This window comes from Equus asinus, chromosome 20, assembly GCF_041296235.1.
Source record: "Equus asinus isolate D_3611 breed Donkey chromosome 20, EquAss-T2T_v2, whole genome shotgun sequence".
NCBI lineage: Eukaryota > Metazoa > Chordata > Mammalia > Perissodactyla > Equidae > Equus > Equus asinus.
The window spans coordinates 26,918,696-26,939,647 of record NC_091809.1 but is presented as its reverse complement, the minus strand read 5'-3'; the positions used below and the strand labels follow the sequence as shown (position 1 = coordinate 26,939,647).

Genomic DNA, 20,952 nt, shown 5'->3' with positions numbered 1-20,952 from the left:
TGTGTGTGCCTATGAGTGGGACCGCTGGCTCACGTGGCAAACCTATGTTGAACTTACTGAGAGGGCACCAAACTGTCTTCCACAGTGGCTGTCCCCTGCTTTCTAAAGAAACGTTGCTAGTTCAAGAAGTTTTAAACACCACTGTGTGTGGGACCAAAAAAAGCACATCTGAGGTGGGTGAGGCTGGCCAGGCAAGGATGGGCCAGCAGGGGACCAGTCACCCACCTCGGGGGGAGCAGCCAACTGCACCCACAGGTGCCACCACCTCTCCCAGATAGCAAGTCAGTGTCGCCCAGCCCGCAGCCTGCCAGCCCAACCACCAGCAGAGGGAGGGCACCAGACCAGCGGCCCCTCCTGACTCCACAGGGAAAGTGGCTCCCTTGGACACCTGGCTCGTCCCTGGCAGAGGGTGACCCCCAGGCTAGAAGCACAGAAGTCCCTGGGGAGAGCGCTGGGGTAGTGCTGGCTGGCTCACAAGAGTGCACGATGCAGGAGGAGGGAGAGTCCGGTTTATTGTTCAGGCTGAAACTGTGGAGACAGGACCTGGAGAGGGGAGGGGGCCGCGGGAGCTGGTGCCGGTCCCCTCTGGCCTCTGCTGAGTTCCAGGCACTCTATGGATCTGCTGCTTGGTCACCGGCGCACGGGCCGGCCCAGTGAAGCTCGAGGTGCCACCTGAGGCTCTGGGGCGCATGGCTCCTGCTCCCCACAGTGCGCATGGTCTTCCCTGGGCTGCTGTCCTCAGGAAGGCGTCTTGGAGGAGGAGGCTGCCTCCTTCTTCTTGGCGGGGGCCTTCAGCAGCGCCAGCTTCTTGGGCAGGCTGGAGCTGGCCTTCATCACCACATCATGCTCGATCTTCTTCCGGATCCCGACCTCCAGGTCCTGAGGGGGCAACGAGGGGGCAATCAGACCGCATGGTTCCAGGTGGTCAGATTCTAATAATTCTAAAGGCAAAAATGATGGAATCCGACCTGGATGTAAGAGAAAAAGGGGCTCAAGAACGACCCCGAGGATCCGGAATGGAGACCACGGCAGGACCCTGGGCCGGGGCAGGGGAGGACTCAGGGCCTGGCTCTGGACATGCTGAGTTTGAGACACACGCCTCGCCCACCACCAGATGGAGGGAAGCAGGTGGCTGGGGGCCTGGGTGGGAGAAAACTTAGCTCCGGGACACGAAGCACTTTGCTCAAGATTGCAGGGCGGGTTGGCACACGGATGACGATACAGGCTGCGATCTGACTCCACCAAAACCAGTCTTAAGTCTCTGTAACTTCTTTGTACACTCAACACTACTCACCTACATATAACGAAGCCACATGTAAAGACAGCCGTGAAAACGACAGCAATGGCCACAGCAGCCATCGTTTACTGTGCCCCACGCTGTTCTCAGCGCTTACAGGTGCCTAGTGACCTTGACTCCCTATAAGTCTGGGAGGAAGGCGCTAGCCCTCCGACTAGGGCACAGGGGAGAGGCTCAGGGCAAAGAAACACCAGCCTTCCTGAAGCTGCGACTCTCCCCAACTATGCGCTGCTTTCCTGCAAAGGTGCAGTTTTCATCTCCTTTCCCATGCCACCCGCTGCAGAACGTTAACAACCACAGCAGCTGACTTGCGTTGAATACTTCTGGCCTGCCAGGCCTAGAAACCTGTTAAATGCTAGGTGATGATGCTGTCGCCACTGCACGGGGGACGGAACTAACGCTCCCTGAGCAGGGAGTCCTCCAGGCTCCATCCCTCGTCCCTGAGCGGATTCTAGGCTCCATCTCCGGTCCTCCCCGCGACCCACCCCCCCGCCCCGCCTCCCGCCGGCTCCGGGCCCCTCCCCAGCCCCCCTCCCTCCCAGGCCCCGCGCCGGCTCCGGGCCCCTCCCTCCCTCCCGAGTGCCCCCGCCGGCTCCGGGCCCCTCCCGGGTCCCTCCCTCGCCCGCACTCGCCTTCCTGAGCTTCCGCTGCTGTACGATGCGCGCCTTTTTGGGGGCGATGACACGGCCTGGAGAGAGACGCGCTCGCGTGAGGCGGGGGAGCCCCGGGCCCGCCTCACCCCCAGCCCCCGGACCCCTCCTCACCGCCCTTCCTCGGGCCCCGGTTCCGCTCGGAAGCCGCCGCCGCCGCCGCCGCCTTGCTCTTCGCCGGCTTCCGCGCCTGGAACTTGTGCTGCCCCTGCGCCATGGTCGCGCTTGCGTCGGAAGAGGCGTGGCCGTGAACCCGGCAGCCGGAAAGCGCAGGGCACGGTGGGATACAGTGGGGTCAGAGGGCGCAAAGGCTCACGGGATACAACGTGGCAAAGAATTAAAGGGACAGTACATGGCAAAAGTGGTGGATCACAGGCAGCGTTTCCGGAGTTTCAAAGGAAAGGTTACAAAGGCAAGTTAACATTTACTGGGCGCTTATTTGTAAAACTTACCCTGTTTCATGCTCTTTATGTACAAAATTCAGTCTAGGACTCGGGTGAGGCAAAATTTAAGAGTGCGCCAAAAACTTCAATGATCAAGATAAATAATTTTCAACACTTAAAAATAATATTTTATTAAAAAAATCAAATCACCAAACTACAGCCTGCTGCCCAGCTGCCTGATGTTGTGAATAAAGTTTTATTGGAACGAGGGCCAGTAACAGAGGTGAGGTCAGTACCTTCAAGGTGTCTAAGGTCAGGGTTCCATTCTATTTAAAATCTTGCTATTTTGTTTATCACAGGTTGTTTTTGCGTGAATTTTGATTTTTAAAAAATATTGCATGAAACTATTACTTATCTTGATTACCGACCTTTTGGGCACCCCTGCAGAGTCCCAGCCCTGCCAGCACCCTAACAGGGTGGAACTAGTAAGATCCCCATTTGTGAGGAAACCACAGCGTGGAGAGGTGAAGTGACTTGGCCATGATCACACAGCAGAAAACGTGGCAGAGCTGGGAGGCGAACTCGGGCAGCCTGGCTCCAGCCGCTGGGCTCTTAAGGGCCGTGCAAAGGCCCTGTCTGCTCTCCCCGCTCTAGGAGGAAGTGTGGCTGAGGGAAGGAGGTCAGCTTTGGGCAGGCCATTCAATAAGTTTAGTATAAAATCTAGGAGGATCGGGGCAGAGTATGCAGAGCCGGGCCGGTGACTTCTGGGCTCCATCTAGGGTGCCCCACTCAGGAGGCGGTGGCATTCAGGGCTGCCCGGAGCTCCTCGGGGGCAAAGACGCCCATCTCCGTGATGATGCCGCCGGTGATGAGGTCATGGGGGGTGACATCGAAGGCAGGATTCCAGACCTCAATCCCTGCGGGGGGAGACGGGAGGCAAGAAGGCAGGCACGTGGCTCAGTGATAGTTCTCAAGCTGTTGTCACCTGTCCCCCCCACAGTGGTTCTTGGAGCTGGGGAATCCTTGACAATCTGGGGATGCTCACCCCAAAAGTGCACAAAGGCATGGGCTTTGGCACCCAGTAACAAATTTAGAGCCCCCACAGTTCCTGGACTGTCCTCGTCCAAGAAAAAGGTTTCAAAGTTTTATATACGTGCACCCCACTTGTGCCTGCTCCAAGGATCCCTTTTTTTTTTTTTTAAAGATTTTATTTTTTTCCTTTTTCTCCCCAAAGCCCCCCAGTACATAGTTGTATATTCTTCGTTGTGGGTCCTTCTAGTTGTGGCATGTGGGATGCTGCCTCAGCATGGTCTGATGAGCAGTGCCATGTCCGCGCCCAGGATTCGAACCAACGAAACACTGGGCCGCCTGCAGCGGAGCACGCGAACTTAACCACTCGGCCACGGGGCCAGCCCCCAAGGATCCCTTTAAGAACCTCCAAAAATCCACCTCAGGCCCTTTGCACAGGCTGCCCCCTGTGCCTCAGATATGCACATGACTCACTGTTTCACTTCCTTCAAGTCTTTACTCAAATGTCCCCTTCTCACTGGGCACTTCTCTGATCAGCCTGCCTAAACCCCTGGCACGGACACTTCCCACACCCTTCTGTGCCTGCCTGTTTCTCCTCAGTCCTCACCCCCTTCCAACATACACTATAACTGTTATTGTCTCCTTGGTTGTCTGTCTCGTCCACCGGACTGTCAGCTCCATGAGGGACCTGTGTCTCTGCACCTTGCGTGGCAGCCAGCATCGGCCAGGCCCTTGAAAGCACGTGCTGAGTGCATAGCAGCTTCTTACACAGGAGGCCGCAAAGGGGGCCGTAACTGTTTTCTCTGCTCACAGTTTTTCTAGGACCACCGAATTAGCAGCCAGCTTTCAAAACGTGGGCAATTTCATACGTGAAAAAATGTGAGGCTTCTCTTAGAAAAACCAGAAGACCCGCACCCCGGGTCTGCGTCCCTGTGACCGCTGGCTGGAGCAGAGTCCTGGGGCTGCCGACTGCACCTGGCTGTCACTCCTCCTTGGTACCCTGCTGGCCCCAGCTTTCTTAGGGCGGGGCGGGGCGACTGTCACCCCTGCTTTCCACGGTCTTCTGGATTTTGACCAGTGCTAATTATGCCTCCAGGAAAGCAGTGACACCAAAAAAAAAGTTTTGGAATTAAGGGTCTATCTTTAAAAAGCTGTAAGTGATCAGAGGAGAGAACAGAGCGTCAGGAATGTCCTCTGCTTGGTGGTAGACAATGATTTTTACTCTATACATGGACTACGGGGTGGCCCCACGGTGTCCGCAGGATGAGGGACCTTAACGGGTCTCCTTAGAGAAGGTTTCCATCACAGGCTTAATGTTCCATGAGCCCTGACTGAGGGCCAGGGACCACATCCCACAGCACGTGGGCCTATGAGGGAGGTCATCCTAACGGCCCATGCTAGGGACGGGCACCCAGGGCCTGGGGACAGGGCACCCAGGCCGGCCGCGGTGGCACCGCTACCAGGTGTTTGTTCTCTCGCAAGACAGTCTGACCTTGAAGCTGACCTCCAAGACGCTTCCATTCCAAGAAACGGCTTGAAGGAGCGGCCCGTGCGTCAGAAGGCGGCTGCCACCCCAAGGGCCACCTGCCCTGTGAAGGCGCCGGCTGTCCCGGCACAGATGCCCCTCCACTCTGAGCAGACGGCTTACCGGGCGCCGCGACCCTGACCCCGCTGACGTCTGTCAGCTCCTGGCCGGGGCGCTCCTCGATGACAATCTCCCGGCCCGTCTCCAGACAGAGGTCACACGAGGAGCTTGGGGAGGCCACGTAGAAGGGGATGCCGTGGTGCTTGGCGGCAATGGCCAGCTGGTAGGTGCCCACCTTGTTGGCCGTGTCGCCATTGGCAACCACGCGGTCAGCTCCCACGACGACGGCTGGGGAGCGAGACGCTGGGGTCACGACCCCGCCTGCGCCTGGCGCCCCGCCCCCGCCAGGACATGTCCCCTGGGCCTGCCCCGCTGACCGGACACGCTGCGCTGGGCCATGGCTGCGGCCGCCGCGCTGTCGGCGATGAGCGTGGCGGGGATCTGCTCGTAGACCAGCTCGAAGGCCGTCAGCCGCGCGCCCTGGTTGTAGGGCCGCGTCTCCGTGCAGAGGGCACGCTCCAGGCGGCCCAGGCGGTGCAGCGAGCGGATGACACCTGCGGCCCGGCCCGCGAGGCCGGAGGGGACAGATGGCAGGACGGCCGCTGGCTGCGGCGGACCCCACCACCGCTCCCTGCTCCTCCACCCACTCGTCGCCTCCGAATGCACTGTACAGGTTTGTGCCTTACACGGGCGTGTCTGTCCCTCCTCCTCAGGCAGACACTGTTACTGCTGGGTCCCCTGCGCCCGGAACTGTCTCTGACACACAGTCGGGGCTGAATCAATGTTTGTTGAGTGAATAAAGGAATGCACGCATGCATGAATGAACGGCACACAGCAGATGCTTACAAAATGTTTGTTGAGTGAATGAAGAAATGTTTTGCCATCAAGGCCTCAGTCCCCACGCATGACGGTGGGACCCAGGCAGGCAGGGAAAACTCCTGAGGATTGAGAGTGGAGTGGCATCTGCTACCTTACCTCCCAGGACCCAGTCCCCCCTCTTTGTCACAGCTCCCCCAATCTTTCTTTGTGGGGGTCCAGGCCCTTCTCCTCAGTCCTCTTGGAGTCCACATTCTACTCACTGTCTGGCTCAGGCTGTGCCCATTGACTGACTAATTCTGGATGGGCAGCTGACCCTGTGAGCTCCCCTGAGATGCAAGAAGCCTTTTCTGGCCCAGTCAGCAGGGAGACCCTTGGCTCTTTTCCTCTTGATCTAAATGCTGGCAGCCCCCCTGCTGACCCATGGAGTGTGAGGAGGAGGGCAGAGCTTGGGCACTGGGATGGATGGGTCCTGATACTAGCATTTGAGACCCTGGGTCCATCCGTACCTGAAAACAACCCTCTTAATTATTTCTGTACAAAAACTAATAAGTTTACTGTTTTTTTGGTGGGCAAATTAGCTTTTGTTCCTTCTTCTTGCATCTACAAAAGGCCCTACCCCATCCCCATGGACGTGCACTCACCTAGGGCTGTGCCATAGCCAGAGGTGGCCAGCGCCCCAGTGTTACAATGGGTCAGCACAGTCACCTTGCCGCCCCCGGGGGCTGCCTTTTCCAGGAGGTGTTGGGCTCCGAGGTCCCCGATGCTGCGATTGTCCCTGAGGTCTTTCTCCAGCATGTCCTCGGCACAGCGGATCACTCTGGGGGCGACAAGGGGCTCTGGGCGCCAGCCACCAGGACCAGGGGCCCATGCCAGCCCCTCCTCCCTCCCATGGAGGCTCCGCAGGAGCACTTCCTACTCCGACCTGCCTGCAGCGGCCCTCGGCCTGCACCCTTCTGCCGCTGCCACCTGGCCCTCCACTCGATCATGCAACACGTGTTTACTGAGCGCCTCCTGTGGGCCAGGCACCGGGGGACACAACGAGATAAATGTCCCAGCTCCCAGGGAGCTGACACTGGTGTGGGGTAGCAGACTGTGCAGATCATAGAGTGAAGGAAAAGACAATGGAGTCAGGAGCAGGGCGCAGGGGATGAGGTGGATTGTGAGGGGGTGGGGAAGGCAGAAACCTGAACCCTGAAGACCAGGGCATTAGCTCCGTGGACACCTGGCCGGCAGAAATGGCACGTGCAAAGGCCCTGAGGTAGGAGCCCGGCTGGTGGAATCAAGCACCACGGAGAGTAACGCTGTACCTGGGAAGGCGGGGAGAGAGGAAAAAGAAGAGGGCAGGGAGGAACTAGAACAGGATATAAAATTCCTGAAATGCAAAAAGCAGGAGGAGGAAAGAACCCTGAAAAGGACCTCCAAGGGCAGACAAGGACTGGGCATGCTCAGGTGAGGCGCAGCCAAGGGGCTGAGTCCAAAGATGCCGAGGCCAGGCTGCAGACGGTGGACTCCAGCCCTGCCTGTGTAACCTTGGACTAAACGTGCCGTGCCTCAGTTTGCCCATCTGGAAAACATGTCGCTGTGCCCCAAATAGGACCCCAAAGCCTCCGCACAGAGTAGCGCCCGGCCCAGGCCCCTACCTCTCCCGGACCGCCTCCTCCGTGGCGCCCTCCCGCTCGGCCTCCCGGGCGGCGGCGTCGGCCAGCTGGCGGGCGACGCGGGCCATGTTGACGGCGGTGGGCCGGGCGGTGACCAGGAAGCTCAGCGCCTCGCGCACGAAGGCCACGAGCGCGTCGAGCCCCGGGCCCCCCGCGCCGGCCTGCAGCTCCACGGCGAGGCTGAGGCAGCCCACGAGCGCGATGGCGGGGGCGCCGCGCACCTGCGGGGGGCGCGGGTCAGGACGGGGGCCGCCCCCACCATCCCGGCCCTGCGCCCCCAAACCCGGCCGGCCCCCCAGCCCATGCGCCCCCCGCCCCAGCCTGGCCGCCCACCTTCATGGCGCGGATAGCTTCCCAGGCCTGGCGCACCGAGCCCACCGCCTCGTAGCAGCTGCGCTGGGGCAGCAGCAGCTGGTCGAGGATCTGCAGCGAGCCCCGGGAGTAGCGGATCGCCTCCAGCGCCATACTGCCGCCGCGCTCGAGGACGGGGACCCGGCCGCGCGCTCGGGGGGCGGGGTCGCCCCGGACGGCGCGCGTGCGCACATCGACCCGCGCGCTCCAGGGCCCGCCGCGCACGTGGCCGCCCCCGCCCCGTCCCCGCCTCCTGCCAGCAGCCCCGCCCGCGCTCGGCCTCCTGTGCGGCGCCTGCGGGAGGCCGGGCCCTGCACTCAGCGTTCGCCTGACCGGACTTACGGGGTCACAGCAGGACCCTCGACCCCCGGGCTGGCCCCCTTAGCTGCCTGACTTCTCCAGCCAGAGCGAGCGCTCCCGTGGCCCTCACGCGCGGTTCCCAGAATGAACGGACTCTTCCTGCTGCCCCACCACCTCTCCGGGGCCCGGGGGTCAGGCCCCCACCGCGGAGCCGCGCCAGCAGGAGCTGGGCGGGAACCTCAGCCCCCGGCCCGGCTTGGCCCCCGCTGTGTCCCCAGCGGCTGGGACAGTGCCTATCACACGCAAGGCCCCACCCTCTGTGAAAGGAGCCTCCTGCTCCAAGGTTCGGGGGATGCCCGCCTGCTTCTGGGCCATTTTCTGCTCCGTGTACGTTTCCTTCAAAAGCAGCGACGTGCTAGGGACTTTTTAGTGACCTGTCCAAGGTGCCCCCATGGGCCGGGGACACCGAGCAGCCTCCACCTGTGTGCTCCAGCCCCAGCTGCATTTGGCACAGGTCCTGGGTGTGTGCCCCCTGCTCCCTTTCCACCCTTCACACTCAGCGGGTGCCACCTCCCCTAGGAAGCCTGCCCCTACTGCAGGCCGACCTGAGCCACTACCTTCAGACCCTGGGCAAGATGATGGGGACCCTGGCTGTGGTCACAGCATCAGCACCTGTGGCTGAGTCCCCCCAGGCCTGGCTGAGTGGTGGTGGGGGCTGCCCCTGGGCCCCCCTAATAACCTGAAGCAGGGGCCAAGACCCAAGGCTTTAATGTGGGGGTCCCACCAGGCACAGACACCCTCTCCAGGTGCAAATACATGAGAGCTGTGGCACCACGGGAGGTCGAGGTCGGGGAGGGGTGCGGTCTGGGGGCTCCTGGGTGCCGCCGCCTCCACAGGGGTGTTCACTCGCTCTCTGAGTCAGAGTAGTCGGCCACCAGGGAGGAGCTGAGGCCGCCTGGCTGCCGCGGGTCCTGGGGGGCAGGGGAGGCTGTGTCCTGGGAGGGGCCTGGCGCAGATGGGGTCCTGTGCTGACCGCTCCCCTCCTGCCCACCAGGCCCGCTGGTCTGGGGGGTCTCGACGGTCTCCTGAGAGCAGTCTTGGGGGTGTGCAGGCCTGTCCTGGGTGGTCCCCTCTGGCACCCTTGGCCCCCCCAGTCCGGGGATCCCACCCGCATGCTGGGGGCGCCGCCGCACGATGCCCAGGGTGCCCACGGTGATAGGTGTGCCGGCGGGCGCAGGTCTGCGGCTCTGGGCCAGCTTCTTCAGGACGCTGCTGCCAGTGCCACTGCTGGTGCTGGTGCTGGTGCCGGTGCCGGGCGCTGCGGCTGGGGGGAACCAGGAGCGGCGGCTGATCTCCGTCCGCTTGAGTCTCTGTTTGTCCTCATAGGCTGCGGGAGGGCAAGTGAGGGCGCTGGAAGGAGGGCGGAGGGGGCCGGGGCCGCCCCTGCCCTGCCCCCGCCCGACCCTGCGCCCCCAGCCACGCACAGTCCAGGGTGTGCAGCTTGAGCAGGGCGGCCAGCCTGCGGTCGGCCTCGGTCTCGGGCACCAGCGGGATGGCCAGGCTGGCCTTGGCCTGCAGCGCCTGATCCCTCTCCTCCGCCTCCTGCAGGGCTCGTTTCTTTTCCTGTGGAGAGGGAGTGTCAGAGCCGTGCCTCCACCCGTGCACTGCCTCAGCATCATCGTTACCGCGTGTATCATTCGGTCCCTCACTCCCTCGTCCCACAGACGTCTAGAGCGCCCGGCGCGTCAGGCCTGTTGTAGACGTGGGGTGTGGCAGAGTGCAGCCCGAACCCGGGCCCTGGTGCTGACATTCTAGTGGACGAGAGACCAAGTGGGAGGAGAGAGAATGTGGAGAGGGTGTGGACGGTGGGCTGGGGTTCACCTTTAAACGTGGTGCAGGGGAGGGGGGAGGGCCAGGAACTGCCTCCCTGAGATTATGTCTGAGGGAGGGAGCCATGTGGGTATCTAGAAGAAAAGTGTTCCAAGGTGAAGGAACAGCCTGTGCAAAGGCCCTGAGGCAGAAGCATGCTTGGAGCAGTTGAGGAACAGTGAGGAGGCCAGTGTGGCTGGAGCAGAAAGAGCACCAGGAAAGGGCACATCATTCAGGCTTGGTGGCATGCAGGGAAGACTTTGCCTGCTTGTGTAAGTAAGTGGAAGCCAGGAAGCGTTCTGAGCAGAGGAGGGACGTGCACTGACTCAGGTGCTCCCAGGCACCTGCTGGCTGCTGTGGGGTCACAGACTGGGGGGGGTGGGCGGGCGAGGGCTGGAGCCTGGAGACCAGAGAGGAGGGACCGTGCAGGTGCAGGTGGAGATGACGGGGCCGTAGAAGCGGCCAGGTTCTGGATCTCATTTGAGGCAACCCTGACAGCAGACAGGGAGGTGTGTCCGGCTGACTGCTTGGGGCCTGAGTCTCTGGAAGGACGAGCCACCGAGTGAAGGGCAGGGAGCAGGCGGGGCAATGGCAAGCAATGAGGTGGAGAGGGGAGGGTGGTGGGATGTCCTCTCTGAGGGTCCTTAGACCTGCCACCAGGAGGCACCAGAGGGGCGGGGATGCAGCCCGGGCTTGGCCTGGCTGCAGGGGCGCCTTCAGCAGCAAACGCTGAACAGCTGAACAGGAACGTGAGCAGTCGACTCCCAGTAACGACGGGCACAGGAGGCCGGGAGGCCGCCAGGAGGGAGACGGGAGCCGGCAGCCTGTGGGGCTCGGAGAGGGAGGCAGAGGAACAGCTTTGCCGGACCCGCAAGACTTTCTGGGCACAGGCCGAAACCCGTGGCTGTGATGGTCATGTGACCCCGGGGCCTGGTGCCCTGGAACTCGGCCCCACGAAGTGGAGCCACTGTGGCCCGTGGCAGCCATGCTGCAGGGCCCTTGAGCCGGGCCTGTGCCCCGAGGGCGGGCGTTGGCCCCTGCGCCGTGACTCCACGCCACCCTGAAACACGCCACACTAGAACGGGCCTGCCGCTCTGTTAGGAGCGAACCCCCTTCTCCCACCCTCACGAGGCCGCGGACACAGCTCGGAACTGCCGCGCGGGCAGGCTGACTGGGCGGCTTGGTCCGGGGACAGCAGAGCATGCTCACGAACGGGTGTGAGGAGCTGGCCTCCGCTCTGCAAACCGGCTGACAGCAGGGCCGTTCTTCCCAGGGGCAGGAGCCACGTGACGGATGGGGAGACCGAGGCTCAGAGGGCAAAATGCCTGCCTGTGCCAGGACGCGGGGATGAGGGTCGTGCCTGGGCGGGGCGCGCTCACCCGGAACCGCCGGCGCAGCAGGCTGTTGAGGGCAAAGTCGTCCTTCCAGGCACTCTGTGCCTCCTGGAGGTGGCTCAGTGTGGGGACGGCCTTGTGGAGCATGCCGCGGTCGGCCTCGCCGTGCTCCAGTCGGAACATGGCATCCGTCTCCAGCTTCTGCTTCTTCTCATGCTCTGTGGCGGAGGGAGAGCGCGCTGGGCCCTGGGCCACCGGGGGCGCAGGCCAGCCGGCCTCAGGCTCCCCTGGCCGCACGCTCACCTGTCGTCAGCACCTGCTCGTTCTCTGCCATGTCCCAGCGCTCCTCCTTGCGCTGGGCGCCGCTCACGATCACGTAGTCGCAGTTGGCGGGGTCTGTCTGCATCTCGATGTAGTTGACACACAGGTGGCATTTCATCCGGAACCTGGGCGGGCGGTGGGTGGCAGTCAGGACACCGCGGCCACGCCCCAGGCCACCCGGGGACCCCTGCCTGCCTCTTCTGTCCATGCTTGTCAGTCACAACTGTCTGCTGAGCACCCCTGTATCTGGGGTACAGCCGTGGGCGGGAAAGATGCACCCCGTCACCCCAGAACTGACCTCCCATCTGGAGTTTGTTCCTTCGTCATTCATTCATGCATTCATTCAACAAACTCTCTGGGCTGGGCTGCTCTGTGGCAGCTCTGCGCCAGCCGTTGGGGACAAGCACTGCCGTCAGCCCTTGGGCGGGGGGCTGATGTGCCCATGGGGGCTGCGTCGGAGCAAACGCACAAGCAGCCAGTGTCGGCCGCTTTGGAAAAGGCCTCTCAGAGTGGGAGGGTGTGCGAGCAGAAACCCGAGGGGAGGGAGGGGCCTTGCAGACGTCGGTAAGAGAGTGTTCCAGAGGGGGGACCCCTGGGGTGTGAGGGATGAGAGCCTGGAGGCCTGTGGCTGGAGCAGAGGCAGAAAAGGAGAGTGGGAGGAGGTGGGGCAGGGAGGGGGCAGGGCAGAGCTGTGGGAGGACTCAGACTGTTACTTGGAGCAAAGTGGGAGCCATGGAGGGTTCTAGGCAGGAGAATGTGCCTGACAGACCAGGATGGTTTCCAGGAAAGGTCTGCAGGGAACGGCCATCAGGAAGAGGGTGTGCACTTCTCTCCCGCTCAGACTCCTCTGCAGCCCCCCGCGGCCACCCCGCGTCCCTCTTGATGCCCCCAGGCTGCCCCTACCTGTAGATGGGGGTCGTGTAGTAGTTGCCGACCTTCTTCTTTTCTGCGTTGTAGCGAACACCTGGGAGGAGGAGAAGAGTGCAGAGGCTGGGGTTCAGGCCACCCGGGGTGGGGGCAGACAGGTGGCACTGCCCCCCACAGGGGAGGCACCTCAGGAGGGCACTGAAGTCCAAGGTGGGAAGGGCCGTGTCCAGGCTGCGTGACAGGGGCTCAAGCCGCAGGGGAGGGCAGGTGGGAGCCAGAGGGCCCAGGTGCCAATCCTGCCGCCACCCTGACCAGCCACTCGACCTCAGGCCAGCCGCCTTGCCCTGGGCCTCAGTTTCCCCACCTATCACCCAGGTACTGACAGCACCTTGCCCGGGCTGTGGCCGCTCCGCAAGCTCAGCACCAGTACTTCCCTGGGGAACGTCTCGGCTTTTCCGTCTGACCTTGCTTATCGGACACAAGGGGCTTAAACTAGGACAACAGCCCGGGCGGGCGGGCCGCCTGCTGGTGGCCCTGAGGATGCCCTGTGTGCAGTCATGCCGAGCCGCCATTTGTCCCAAGGTGGCCTCCAGGGCAGACGCCCAGGCGGGGTCTGACAGGCACGTGGGGGCTCTGTCACCCTCCTCGACAGTGGGGACCGCGGCCATGAGGGGTTGGCCTGCCCACCAAGAGCTGCCAGCTCCATGTGCGGGCGAGCTGCTCCTGGGGCCAGGTGCCGTGCCCGGAGCCCAGAGCCCAGAGCCCAGGTGACGGCGAAGATGCGGCCGCTGAGAGGGTGCGGTCACCCGCCCGAGGGCTCACAGCTGCCGAGCGCTGCCCCAGCCCAGGTGCTGGAAGCAGCAGCCCCCAAGTTCACAGGCCTGAGTGTGCCAGGCGCTAAGCACCAGATACACCAGAGGGGGCACTTGACCACCTGAATACCACAGACGGGTAAACCAAGGCACACGGCGGCTCAAGCGCCCAGAGGGTCCCCCAGCTAGGACGTGGCCAACGGGATCTAAACTGAGAGCCCGGCCCCCTAGCTTCTCACAATGAGGCGCCCACAGCCCGCCAGTCGCTCGGGGGCTGGCCCCTCCCCGCGTCCTGAGCGGGGCACCCCGGTCTCTCCCGCCGGGCAGTGAGGGACGTGACGGCGGGGCGGCTCACCCATGCCGATGTGGTTCTTGCAGCCGTCGCACCAGATGTTATAGGGCATCTCGAACCTACATGACAGAAAACAGCTGGTGTGCAGGGTGCGGGGGCCTCTCCCGGGTCCCCACACCCCAGGCTCCGGTGCGGCCATGCTGCAGGGGCCCTGCACGCGGGACGGTACAGGACGGGGGCAGGGCCGGCTGACCCCGCTGGGGAGTGTCCCTCGGGCCCCACCGCAGCACTGGCCAAACTCCCGAGCAGAGGAGGAGAGGCCGCAGAGCGCGGGGGTCCACCTCGAGAGTACTTGGGTCCTCCTGCCTCTAGGCTTGTGTCACGGTTCTAGCTGCGACACACGGTCCTGGCTTTCCAGGAACAGTGACAGGATTCTCTTACAGAGCCCTCGGGGAACGAACGAGGCGAGGTGCAGGCACTGCCCGACGAGGCAGGCTCGGCGCACAGAGTGGACGTGGTGGTGTGCGGCCCGGGTGGGCCAGCACAGTGCGCTTGGCAGCGTGGGGATGTGACGGGGGTTTTGGTTTTTTGTTGGGTGAGGGAGATCGTCCCTGAGCTAACACCTGTGCCCGTTTTCCTCTATTTTGGTGCGGGACGCCACCACAGTGGGGCCTGATGAGTGGTGTAGATCTGCACCTGGGATCCAAATCTGCGAACCCCGGGGCCACTGAAGCACAGTGCACGACTCAACCACCACAGCGCCGGGCCAGCCCCGTGGCGGGGTCTTGAAGGGTCCTCGAGCCCTGTGCCTCCTCAGGCCCCGCTGACTCCTTTTCCACAGACATTCCCACCTCTGGTGATGTTGTCACTAGACCCTCTGTGAGGCCCGGGGTGGAGCCTGAGGCTGAGGGCAGAGCCCAGAGCAGAGAAGGGGCAGCGAAGGGGACAGGGAAGGGGGCAGTGAAAGGCTCGCCTGGCTGGGGCTGGGGCTACACGCTGGCTCCTGCTTCCTGCCACGGACGAGCCACGGAGCACGGGCCAGAAACAAGGGGAGCCTGCGGGGAGGGCCCCTGTCCTGGCTTGATGGTGGTCACCAATGGCTGCTGTTCTCCCCGCTCCCCAGCCCCACGCCCCTGCGTGCGACTCTGCGCACCTCCTGTCAGCAGGCGGGCTGCACGGCCCAGCCCTGCACCATGACCAGCCCTGAGCACCGGGGAGCAGAGGTGCCGGTGCGCGTGCTAGTCCCGGCCTCCGAGGCCTGGCATGGCGCTGCTCGCTTTCTCCTGGGCCCTGACGCCGTTCCATGAACGAGCCCAGGCTGGCTGGCGAAGGAGGAGAGACGCGGAGCAGGGCCCAGTCTCTAGGCCAAGGTCACGCTGGACCAGCCAGTCCCAGCCAGCTGACCCCAGACACGTGAGAGGCCCGGCAGAGCTGCAGACTTGGGAGCAGTGATACATGCTATCGTTTTGTTATGCGGCAACGGCTGACTGCTACAGGGCTTCTGCAGCACAGAACCAAGCCCCTGCAGCAGTGGGCGGACGGGGCACGGCCTCCTCCTGGAGACGGACGCCGGGCATGGGGGGCAGCGGTCCTGGGCTAATGGGGCCATACCTGATGATGAGGATGCCCTGGGACAGCTTCCGCGCCCGCTCCCGAAGCGGGTGGCTGTTGTGGTACCGGTTGAGAGAGCCATGCTATGCGGAAAGGAGGAGGGGGCTGGTTAGCACAGCCGAGCTGGGGGAGCGTGGGCTCGCTCTCTCAGGCCGCGAGGGGCCCCCTCCTGCTGTCCTGCAGGGAGGCGACAGCTGAGGCCTTGCCGAAGACATGGGGCTGGAATCAGGAATACGTGAGTCTGAACCTCCCCTCCCATTTAGGGGCTGAGAGTGGCGGGACCCTGGGCAGTGACCTCACCTTCTGCCTTCCTGAGCCTCGGTTCCCCCATGTGTCACTGGGGACAAGGACTGTGACCACCTCCCAGTGTTGTGGGAGGATTACGTGAGATGACAACACGGGCTAACGTTTACTGGGCGCTCTATAGGCGTCATCTCATGTTAACCCCCCGAGTCTGTGACGTCATGTCATTTTACTTCCCGCTTCCAACATATGGGGAAACTGAGCCTAGAGACGCCTAGATGGGAGATGGGCAATACGCAAATAAATGGACGATACGACAGGGGGTTCTAAGGGCTACGAAGAGCAATAAAGCACTAGGCGATGCAACAGAGAAGGAGACGGTGGTCAGGGAGGCCTTCTGTGGGGAGAGACCTAAAGGAAGGGAAGGAGCCTGTGGTCTAAGGAGGAAGAGATTCCAGGCAGAGGGGACAAGGAGGCGGCCAGAGGAGCTGCACGCGGCCGGCGAGGAGTCTGACACAGAGCCTGCGTGCCACACCCCACCCTGAGCTCTGCTGACACACGCCACGCTGGGCTCAGAGCACAAGGTCACTGCTGAGAGCCGCGTCTACCGCCAGCCAAGAGGACGCCCCGAGACGCGAGTGACAATCACCAGGCAGCGAGACCTGGGGGCGCCCACGCTTCTGCAGCGAGCCTGCGAGCCCGGGAGGGGATCCTCGCGGTGCGGCCGGGCCTTACCTTCTCAGGGTTGAAGTCTGGAGGGTAGTACTTGTTGACGCCCTTCCTCTCGCCCTGGGGAGGAGAGACACGTGACTCAGGGGAGACGTGCTCGGGAGGCCTGGGGGCCTGACGGGACCTGGCGGCGGCGCGGGGCACGGCCCCGGCTCCATGTCTGACCGGGGACTACACACTCGGGAGAAAAACCCCTGGTCATCGCCGTGGAAAATTCCACGAGGGCCAGACTCTCCTGGAGCAGTGGCTTTCAGTCTTGGGGACCGTGACTCACAGTGAGACACCGCTAACCTCGCACCCACACAGAGGGACACGTAGCACGGCTGAGGTGCAGGTGGCATGAGAGGCTCCCTGGCTGCGAGGGGCTCTCCAGACACGGGCAGAACTGCCGCAGCAGCCCCCCAAGCGGCCGCATGGCACACAGCCCGACGCCTGGCCACCCCACCAGCTCTTCTGACCAACTGCCTGCTCTGGGCTGTGGGCCTAGACGCTTGGCTTTTTTATTTATTTTTTTTTGAGGAAGATTGGCCCTGAGCTAACTACTGCCAATCCTCTTTTTGCTGAGAAAAACTGGCCCTGAGCTAACATCCGTGCCCATCTTCCTCTACTGTATATGTGGGATGCCTACCACAGCATGGCTTGCCAAGCAGTGCCATGTCTGTGCCCGGGATCTGAACTGGTGAACCCCAGGCTGCCAAAGCGGAATGTGCGAACTTAACCGCTGCGCCACCGGGCTGGTCCCTGGATGCTGGGCTTTTAAACAGCAATGTAGGAGCCGGCCCTGAGGCGTAGTGGTTAAGTCCAGCGCCCTCCGCTCTAGCGGCCCGGCTTTGTTTCCCGGTGGTGGAACCACACTGCCTGTCTGTCAGTGGCCACGCTGAGGTGGCGGCTCACACAGAAGAACCAGAAGGACCTACAACCAGGATACATAACCATGCACTGGGGCTTTGGGGAGGAAAAAAAAGCCATGTGGAAAACACGTGTTTAAGCAAATCCTTGTACACGCGCATTCACAGCAGCGTCACTCACACAATTGCCAAGGGGTGGAAACACCCAAATGCCCACTGACAGATGCACCAATGAACACAACGTGGACCATCCCTACAGTGGAATACTACTCAGCCATGAAAAGGAAGGGTGCCCTGATTCACGCCACACCGTGGACGAACCGTGAAAACAGCACGTTCAGTGAAAGGACCAGGCACAATGAGCCACGTGGCGTGTGATTCCACTGATAGGAAACGTCCGGAACAGGCAAGTCCAGAGAGACACATGCAGACTGGTGGGTGCCGGGGGTGGGGGAGGGGACGGGGAGGGACTGCTAGTGGCGACAGGGTCTCGTTTTGGGGTGATGGGAATGTTTTGGAACTAGACAGAGGTGGTTGGCACGTAATCTTGTGAATGTACTCAATGCCACTGAACCATACACTTTAAAATGACCAATTTTGTTGTGTGACTTTCACCTCATTAACAGGAAAATCAAAAAAAAGAAATGGGCTCTCTGGGTGATTTTAATGCACAGCAAAGTCTGAGAACCACTGGACCAAAAGATCACGAGCAGTGAGAGCCTGGGGAGGGGAGGTGACCCTTGCGGGAGGGCAGGGCCCCTGCGGGGGTCTGACAGAGACCAGAAGAGAAGCAGCCCAGTGAGCACGTGCCCGGCTACTCACCATCCTGGCAGCTGCCTACTGGTCCTCACCCTCAACACGGCCAATCTGAAAAGATGAGCAGACAGCGATTGTGTGGCCTTGACCCGCCACCAGTCCTGTGCTCCTGGGGAGCCTGGCGGGGGGCCCGCGGCCTCCTGTGAAGATGCGGTGGGCTGTGTGCAGTGGCGGCGGCTCAGCCGACCCCTCCAGGTGCAGGAGACCTCGGAAGAGCAGCGTTTCTGTTTAGAAAAAGAGTCCTGTGCGCTCTCCGTCCGACACACATTCACAGCCGCCCTTCTCCCCGTCCAGAGCCCCATCACCGCTCGCCTGGAGCAGCGCAGTCACCTCCTGCCGGGTCTCCTGGCTCCGCCCTTGAGCCCCACAGTCTATTCTCCCCACAGGAGCCAGAAGGATCTTAGAATATCCACCTGAACTATGGCTCTCCTGCTTAAACCCCTCCAGTCGTTCCCATCGCCTTGAGAATCAAGTCAACCCCCTGCCCATGGGCTATAGGGCCCCTGCCTGGCTCTCCCAGCCCACCTCTTACCCCTCCCCGCCTTGCTCACTCTGTTCCCGTCACCCTGGCTCCCCGGCTGCCTTCGAAGGCTCGGCAGGTACAGGCTGACGGCCTGAAAGCTCCTCCACCAGCTGTCCGCTCTTGGTCACAGGCCTCAGCTCAGACATCACATTCATCAGAGGCCTTGTCTGACCCCCAACCTAAACGCCCGCCTTTCCTGGAGCTCCTGACACTTCGCCCTGTGTCTGGTCACCCATCTGCAGTCTGTCTCTGGGCCAGGCCGCACGTCGCTGCATCTCGAGCCGTGAGGTGAGCCTGGCCCCTGGGGGATGCTGGCTGCAGGAACCACCCAGACAACCGGCTGAGCTGCCACGAGAATCAGTGCAGGTGACACAGCCATCAAATGCAGGGGCTCCTTAAACTGGGGGTGGGAGGACCCCCTACCCCCCTGCATGTTTGGAGAAGAGACTTTTATGTCAAATGAAAGGAAGTTCTTCTTTACTCCAAAGAGAGGCACTATGAGGGACCGAAGCGTATTCTAAAATGGGGACTGGCACATTTTCTGTCAAGGGCCAGACAGTAAACATTTCTGTCTCCATCTCAGGAACTCAGTGCTGCCGCCATAGCTCGAAAGCAGCCGCAGACACTGTATAAACGCACGGGGGGCGGGGGGGGGCTGCAGTCCAATACAACTTTATTTAGGGACACTGAAATGTGCATTTCATGTGATTGTCACCAGTCACAAAATATTCTCCTTTTGAATTTTCCCCCTATTATTTAAGAAATTAAAACCATCATCAGCCGGCGGGCTGCACGAAACCAGACAGTGTGCAGGCTCCCTGGCGTCAAGAAGCTTGGTCTCTGATCGTTCCTGCCACCTCAGTCGTGCACTCCCCAGGGTCCTCGCCTCCTGTACTCTGTGTCATGTCACCATTACCTCCAGGACGCCGACGCCGGGGCTCAAGGGACTGGCCCAGGGTCAGGGGCTGATGGGGAGGAGGAGCTGGGGTGCAAAGCCTGGATGCTAGCTGTTCCGCCAGCACCCGGACCTCCCTCCACCTCGGGTCCTCCATCTGCAAGGTCTGCCCCTTGGACCAGATTTCCCTCGGGCGGCTTCCAGCCTCAAAGAGCTTTTGCCCACAAAATGGCTAAGCGCCCACCCAGGTCTGGGGGCAGCTCCCCGGGCTTGGGCCCTCCCTGGCTAGGTGACCTGGGGCCAGTGTCTGAGCTTCTCTGAGCTACCTCCTCGCCTGGAAAGAGCGGATGGGGCGACAGGACCGCCTTTCCGGAGGTGCCTGCACAGAGCGAGTGCTCCGACCTCAGCAGCGGGGGTCTCCGGGGGTCCTCCCGCCCCAGGGAACCGCGCCGCCCCCCGCCGCTCCCCCGGCGTCGCCGCGCAGCCGCGCCAGCCAGGACCCACGGGCCCTCGGGCAGGACCGGGGCCCGGAGATCGGGGCGGAGCCGGCTGGGACCTGTGCCCGCGTCCGCAGAGCCCCGCCGCCCCGCCGCCCCGCCGCCCCGCCGCCCCGCCGCCCGCACCTACCTGCCCTCCTCCTGACGTCACGCCGCGCCTCTGCCCGGAAGTGCTGCCGGGCGCGCCAGGGGGCGTGGCGCACTTCTCGCGCGACCAGGACGCCTGCGCGAGGCGGGGCGAGGCGGCAGCGCCGCGCTGATTGGCAGAGCGCCGATCCCGCCGCACGCCCTCAGCCGCGGAGCGGACCAATCCGGACCTTCGCACGTCACGGCGCCCCACCCCCCCCCCGGCCCCGCCCTCCCCGCCTGCCTAATCCGAGAAGCCGCGCGGCGAGGGCCGTAGACTCCGGCCGGCGGGCCGAGTCTAAGCAGGCGCTGGTTCCTAACGGCCCTCGAGCGGAGCCCTGCTGCCCCGTTTTTAAATGGTTGGAGAAAAAAAATCAGAACAATAACATTTTATGACTTGTGAAAATAACATGAAGTTCAAATTCTAGTGTCCATAACTGGCGTTTTGTTGGAAACAGCCACGTGCGGCTGCTCCTCCGCTGCAGGGAACGCCCGGCTCTGCCTTCCGCACGGGGGAGGGGCTTTCGAATTCCCTTTCCCGCCCCGGGGGCCCGACGAGGCCCATTCCTCAGCAGCAACAGCTGGTTAGCAGGTTCCTCTGCAGCGATAGCTGGTTAGCAGGTTGCTCCTCAGCAACAGCTGGTCAGCAGGTTCCTTTGCAACAACAGCTGGTTAGCGGGTCCCTCCACAGCATCAGCTGGTTAGCGGGTTCATCCGCAACTAGCGGGTCCCTCCACAGCATCAGCTGGTTAGCGGGTTCCTCTGCAACAACAGCTGGTTAGCGGGTCCCTCCACAGCATCAGCTGGTTAGCGGGTTCATCCGCAACTAGCGGGTCCCTCCACAGCATCAGCTGGTTAGCGGGTTCCTCTGCAACAACAGCTGGTTAGCGGGTCCCTCCACAGCATCAGCTGGTTAGCGGGTTCCTCTGCAACAACAGCTGGTTAGCGGGTCCCTCCACAGCATCAGCTGGTTAGCGGGTTCATCCGCAACAATAGCTGGTTAGTGGGTTCATCTGCAGCATCAGCTGGTTAGCGGGTCCCTCCACAGCATCAGCTGGTTAGCGGGTTCATCCGCAACAATAGCTGGTTAGTGGGTT

At 62.4% G+C, this 20,952-nt stretch overlaps 3 protein-coding genes across 6 annotated transcripts; all 3 read right to left on the bottom strand.

Annotated features, from left to right (window-relative positions):
• Positions 1-489: 489 nt before the first annotated feature.
• C20H19orf53 (chromosome 20 C19orf53 homolog) lies at positions 490-2,518 on the bottom strand. Its single transcript, XM_044753016.2, has 3 exons — positions 2,062-2,518; positions 1,930-1,985; positions 490-879 (listed from the first exon to the last, which is right to left on the bottom strand). Exons 1-3 carry the CDS (start codon positions 2,162-2,164, stop codon positions 739-741), a joined length of 300 nt encoding a protein of 99 aa, XP_044608951.2. The 5' UTR covers positions 2,165-2,518; the 3' UTR covers positions 490-738.
• Positions 2,493-7,994, bottom strand: MRI1 (methylthioribose-1-phosphate isomerase 1). Of its 2 annotated transcripts, XM_070492204.1 has the most exons (7): positions 7,404-7,642; positions 6,948-7,070; positions 6,686-6,853; positions 6,405-6,580; positions 5,322-5,498; positions 5,008-5,232; positions 2,493-3,247 (listed from the first exon to the last, which is right to left on the bottom strand). In XM_070492204.1, exons 2-7 carry the CDS (start codon positions 6,968-6,970, stop codon positions 3,120-3,122), a joined length of 897 nt encoding a protein of 298 aa, XP_070348305.1. In that variant the 5' UTR covers positions 6,971-7,070; positions 7,404-7,642; the 3' UTR covers positions 2,493-3,119. The 2 variants fall into 2 exon arrangements, with proteins under 2 accessions (XP_070348305.1, XP_044608947.2); XM_044753012.2 differs by lacking the exons at positions 6,686-6,853; positions 6,948-7,070 and adding an exon at positions 7,755-7,994.
• An 829-nt stretch (positions 7,995-8,823) lies between these two features.
• YJU2B (YJU2 splicing factor homolog B) lies at positions 8,824-19,975 on the bottom strand. Of its 3 annotated transcripts, none has more exons than XM_044753009.2 (10): positions 19,860-19,975; positions 17,821-18,038; positions 16,157-16,210; positions 15,179-15,261; positions 13,631-13,686; positions 12,500-12,560; positions 11,579-11,721; positions 11,321-11,493; positions 9,557-9,695; positions 8,824-9,459 (listed from the first exon to the last, which is right to left on the bottom strand). In XM_044753009.2, exons 2-10 carry the CDS (start codon positions 17,821-17,823, stop codon positions 8,975-8,977), a joined length of 1,197 nt encoding a protein of 398 aa, XP_044608944.2. In that variant the 5' UTR covers positions 17,824-18,038; positions 19,860-19,975; the 3' UTR covers positions 8,824-8,974. The 3 variants fall into 3 exon arrangements, with proteins under 3 accessions (XP_044608944.2, XP_044608946.2, XP_044608945.2); XM_044753011.2 differs by having other exon boundaries at positions 17,821-17,865; positions 19,860-19,915; XM_044753010.2 differs by having other exon boundaries at positions 17,821-18,020; positions 19,860-19,913.
• Positions 19,976-20,952: the final 977 nt, after the last annotated feature.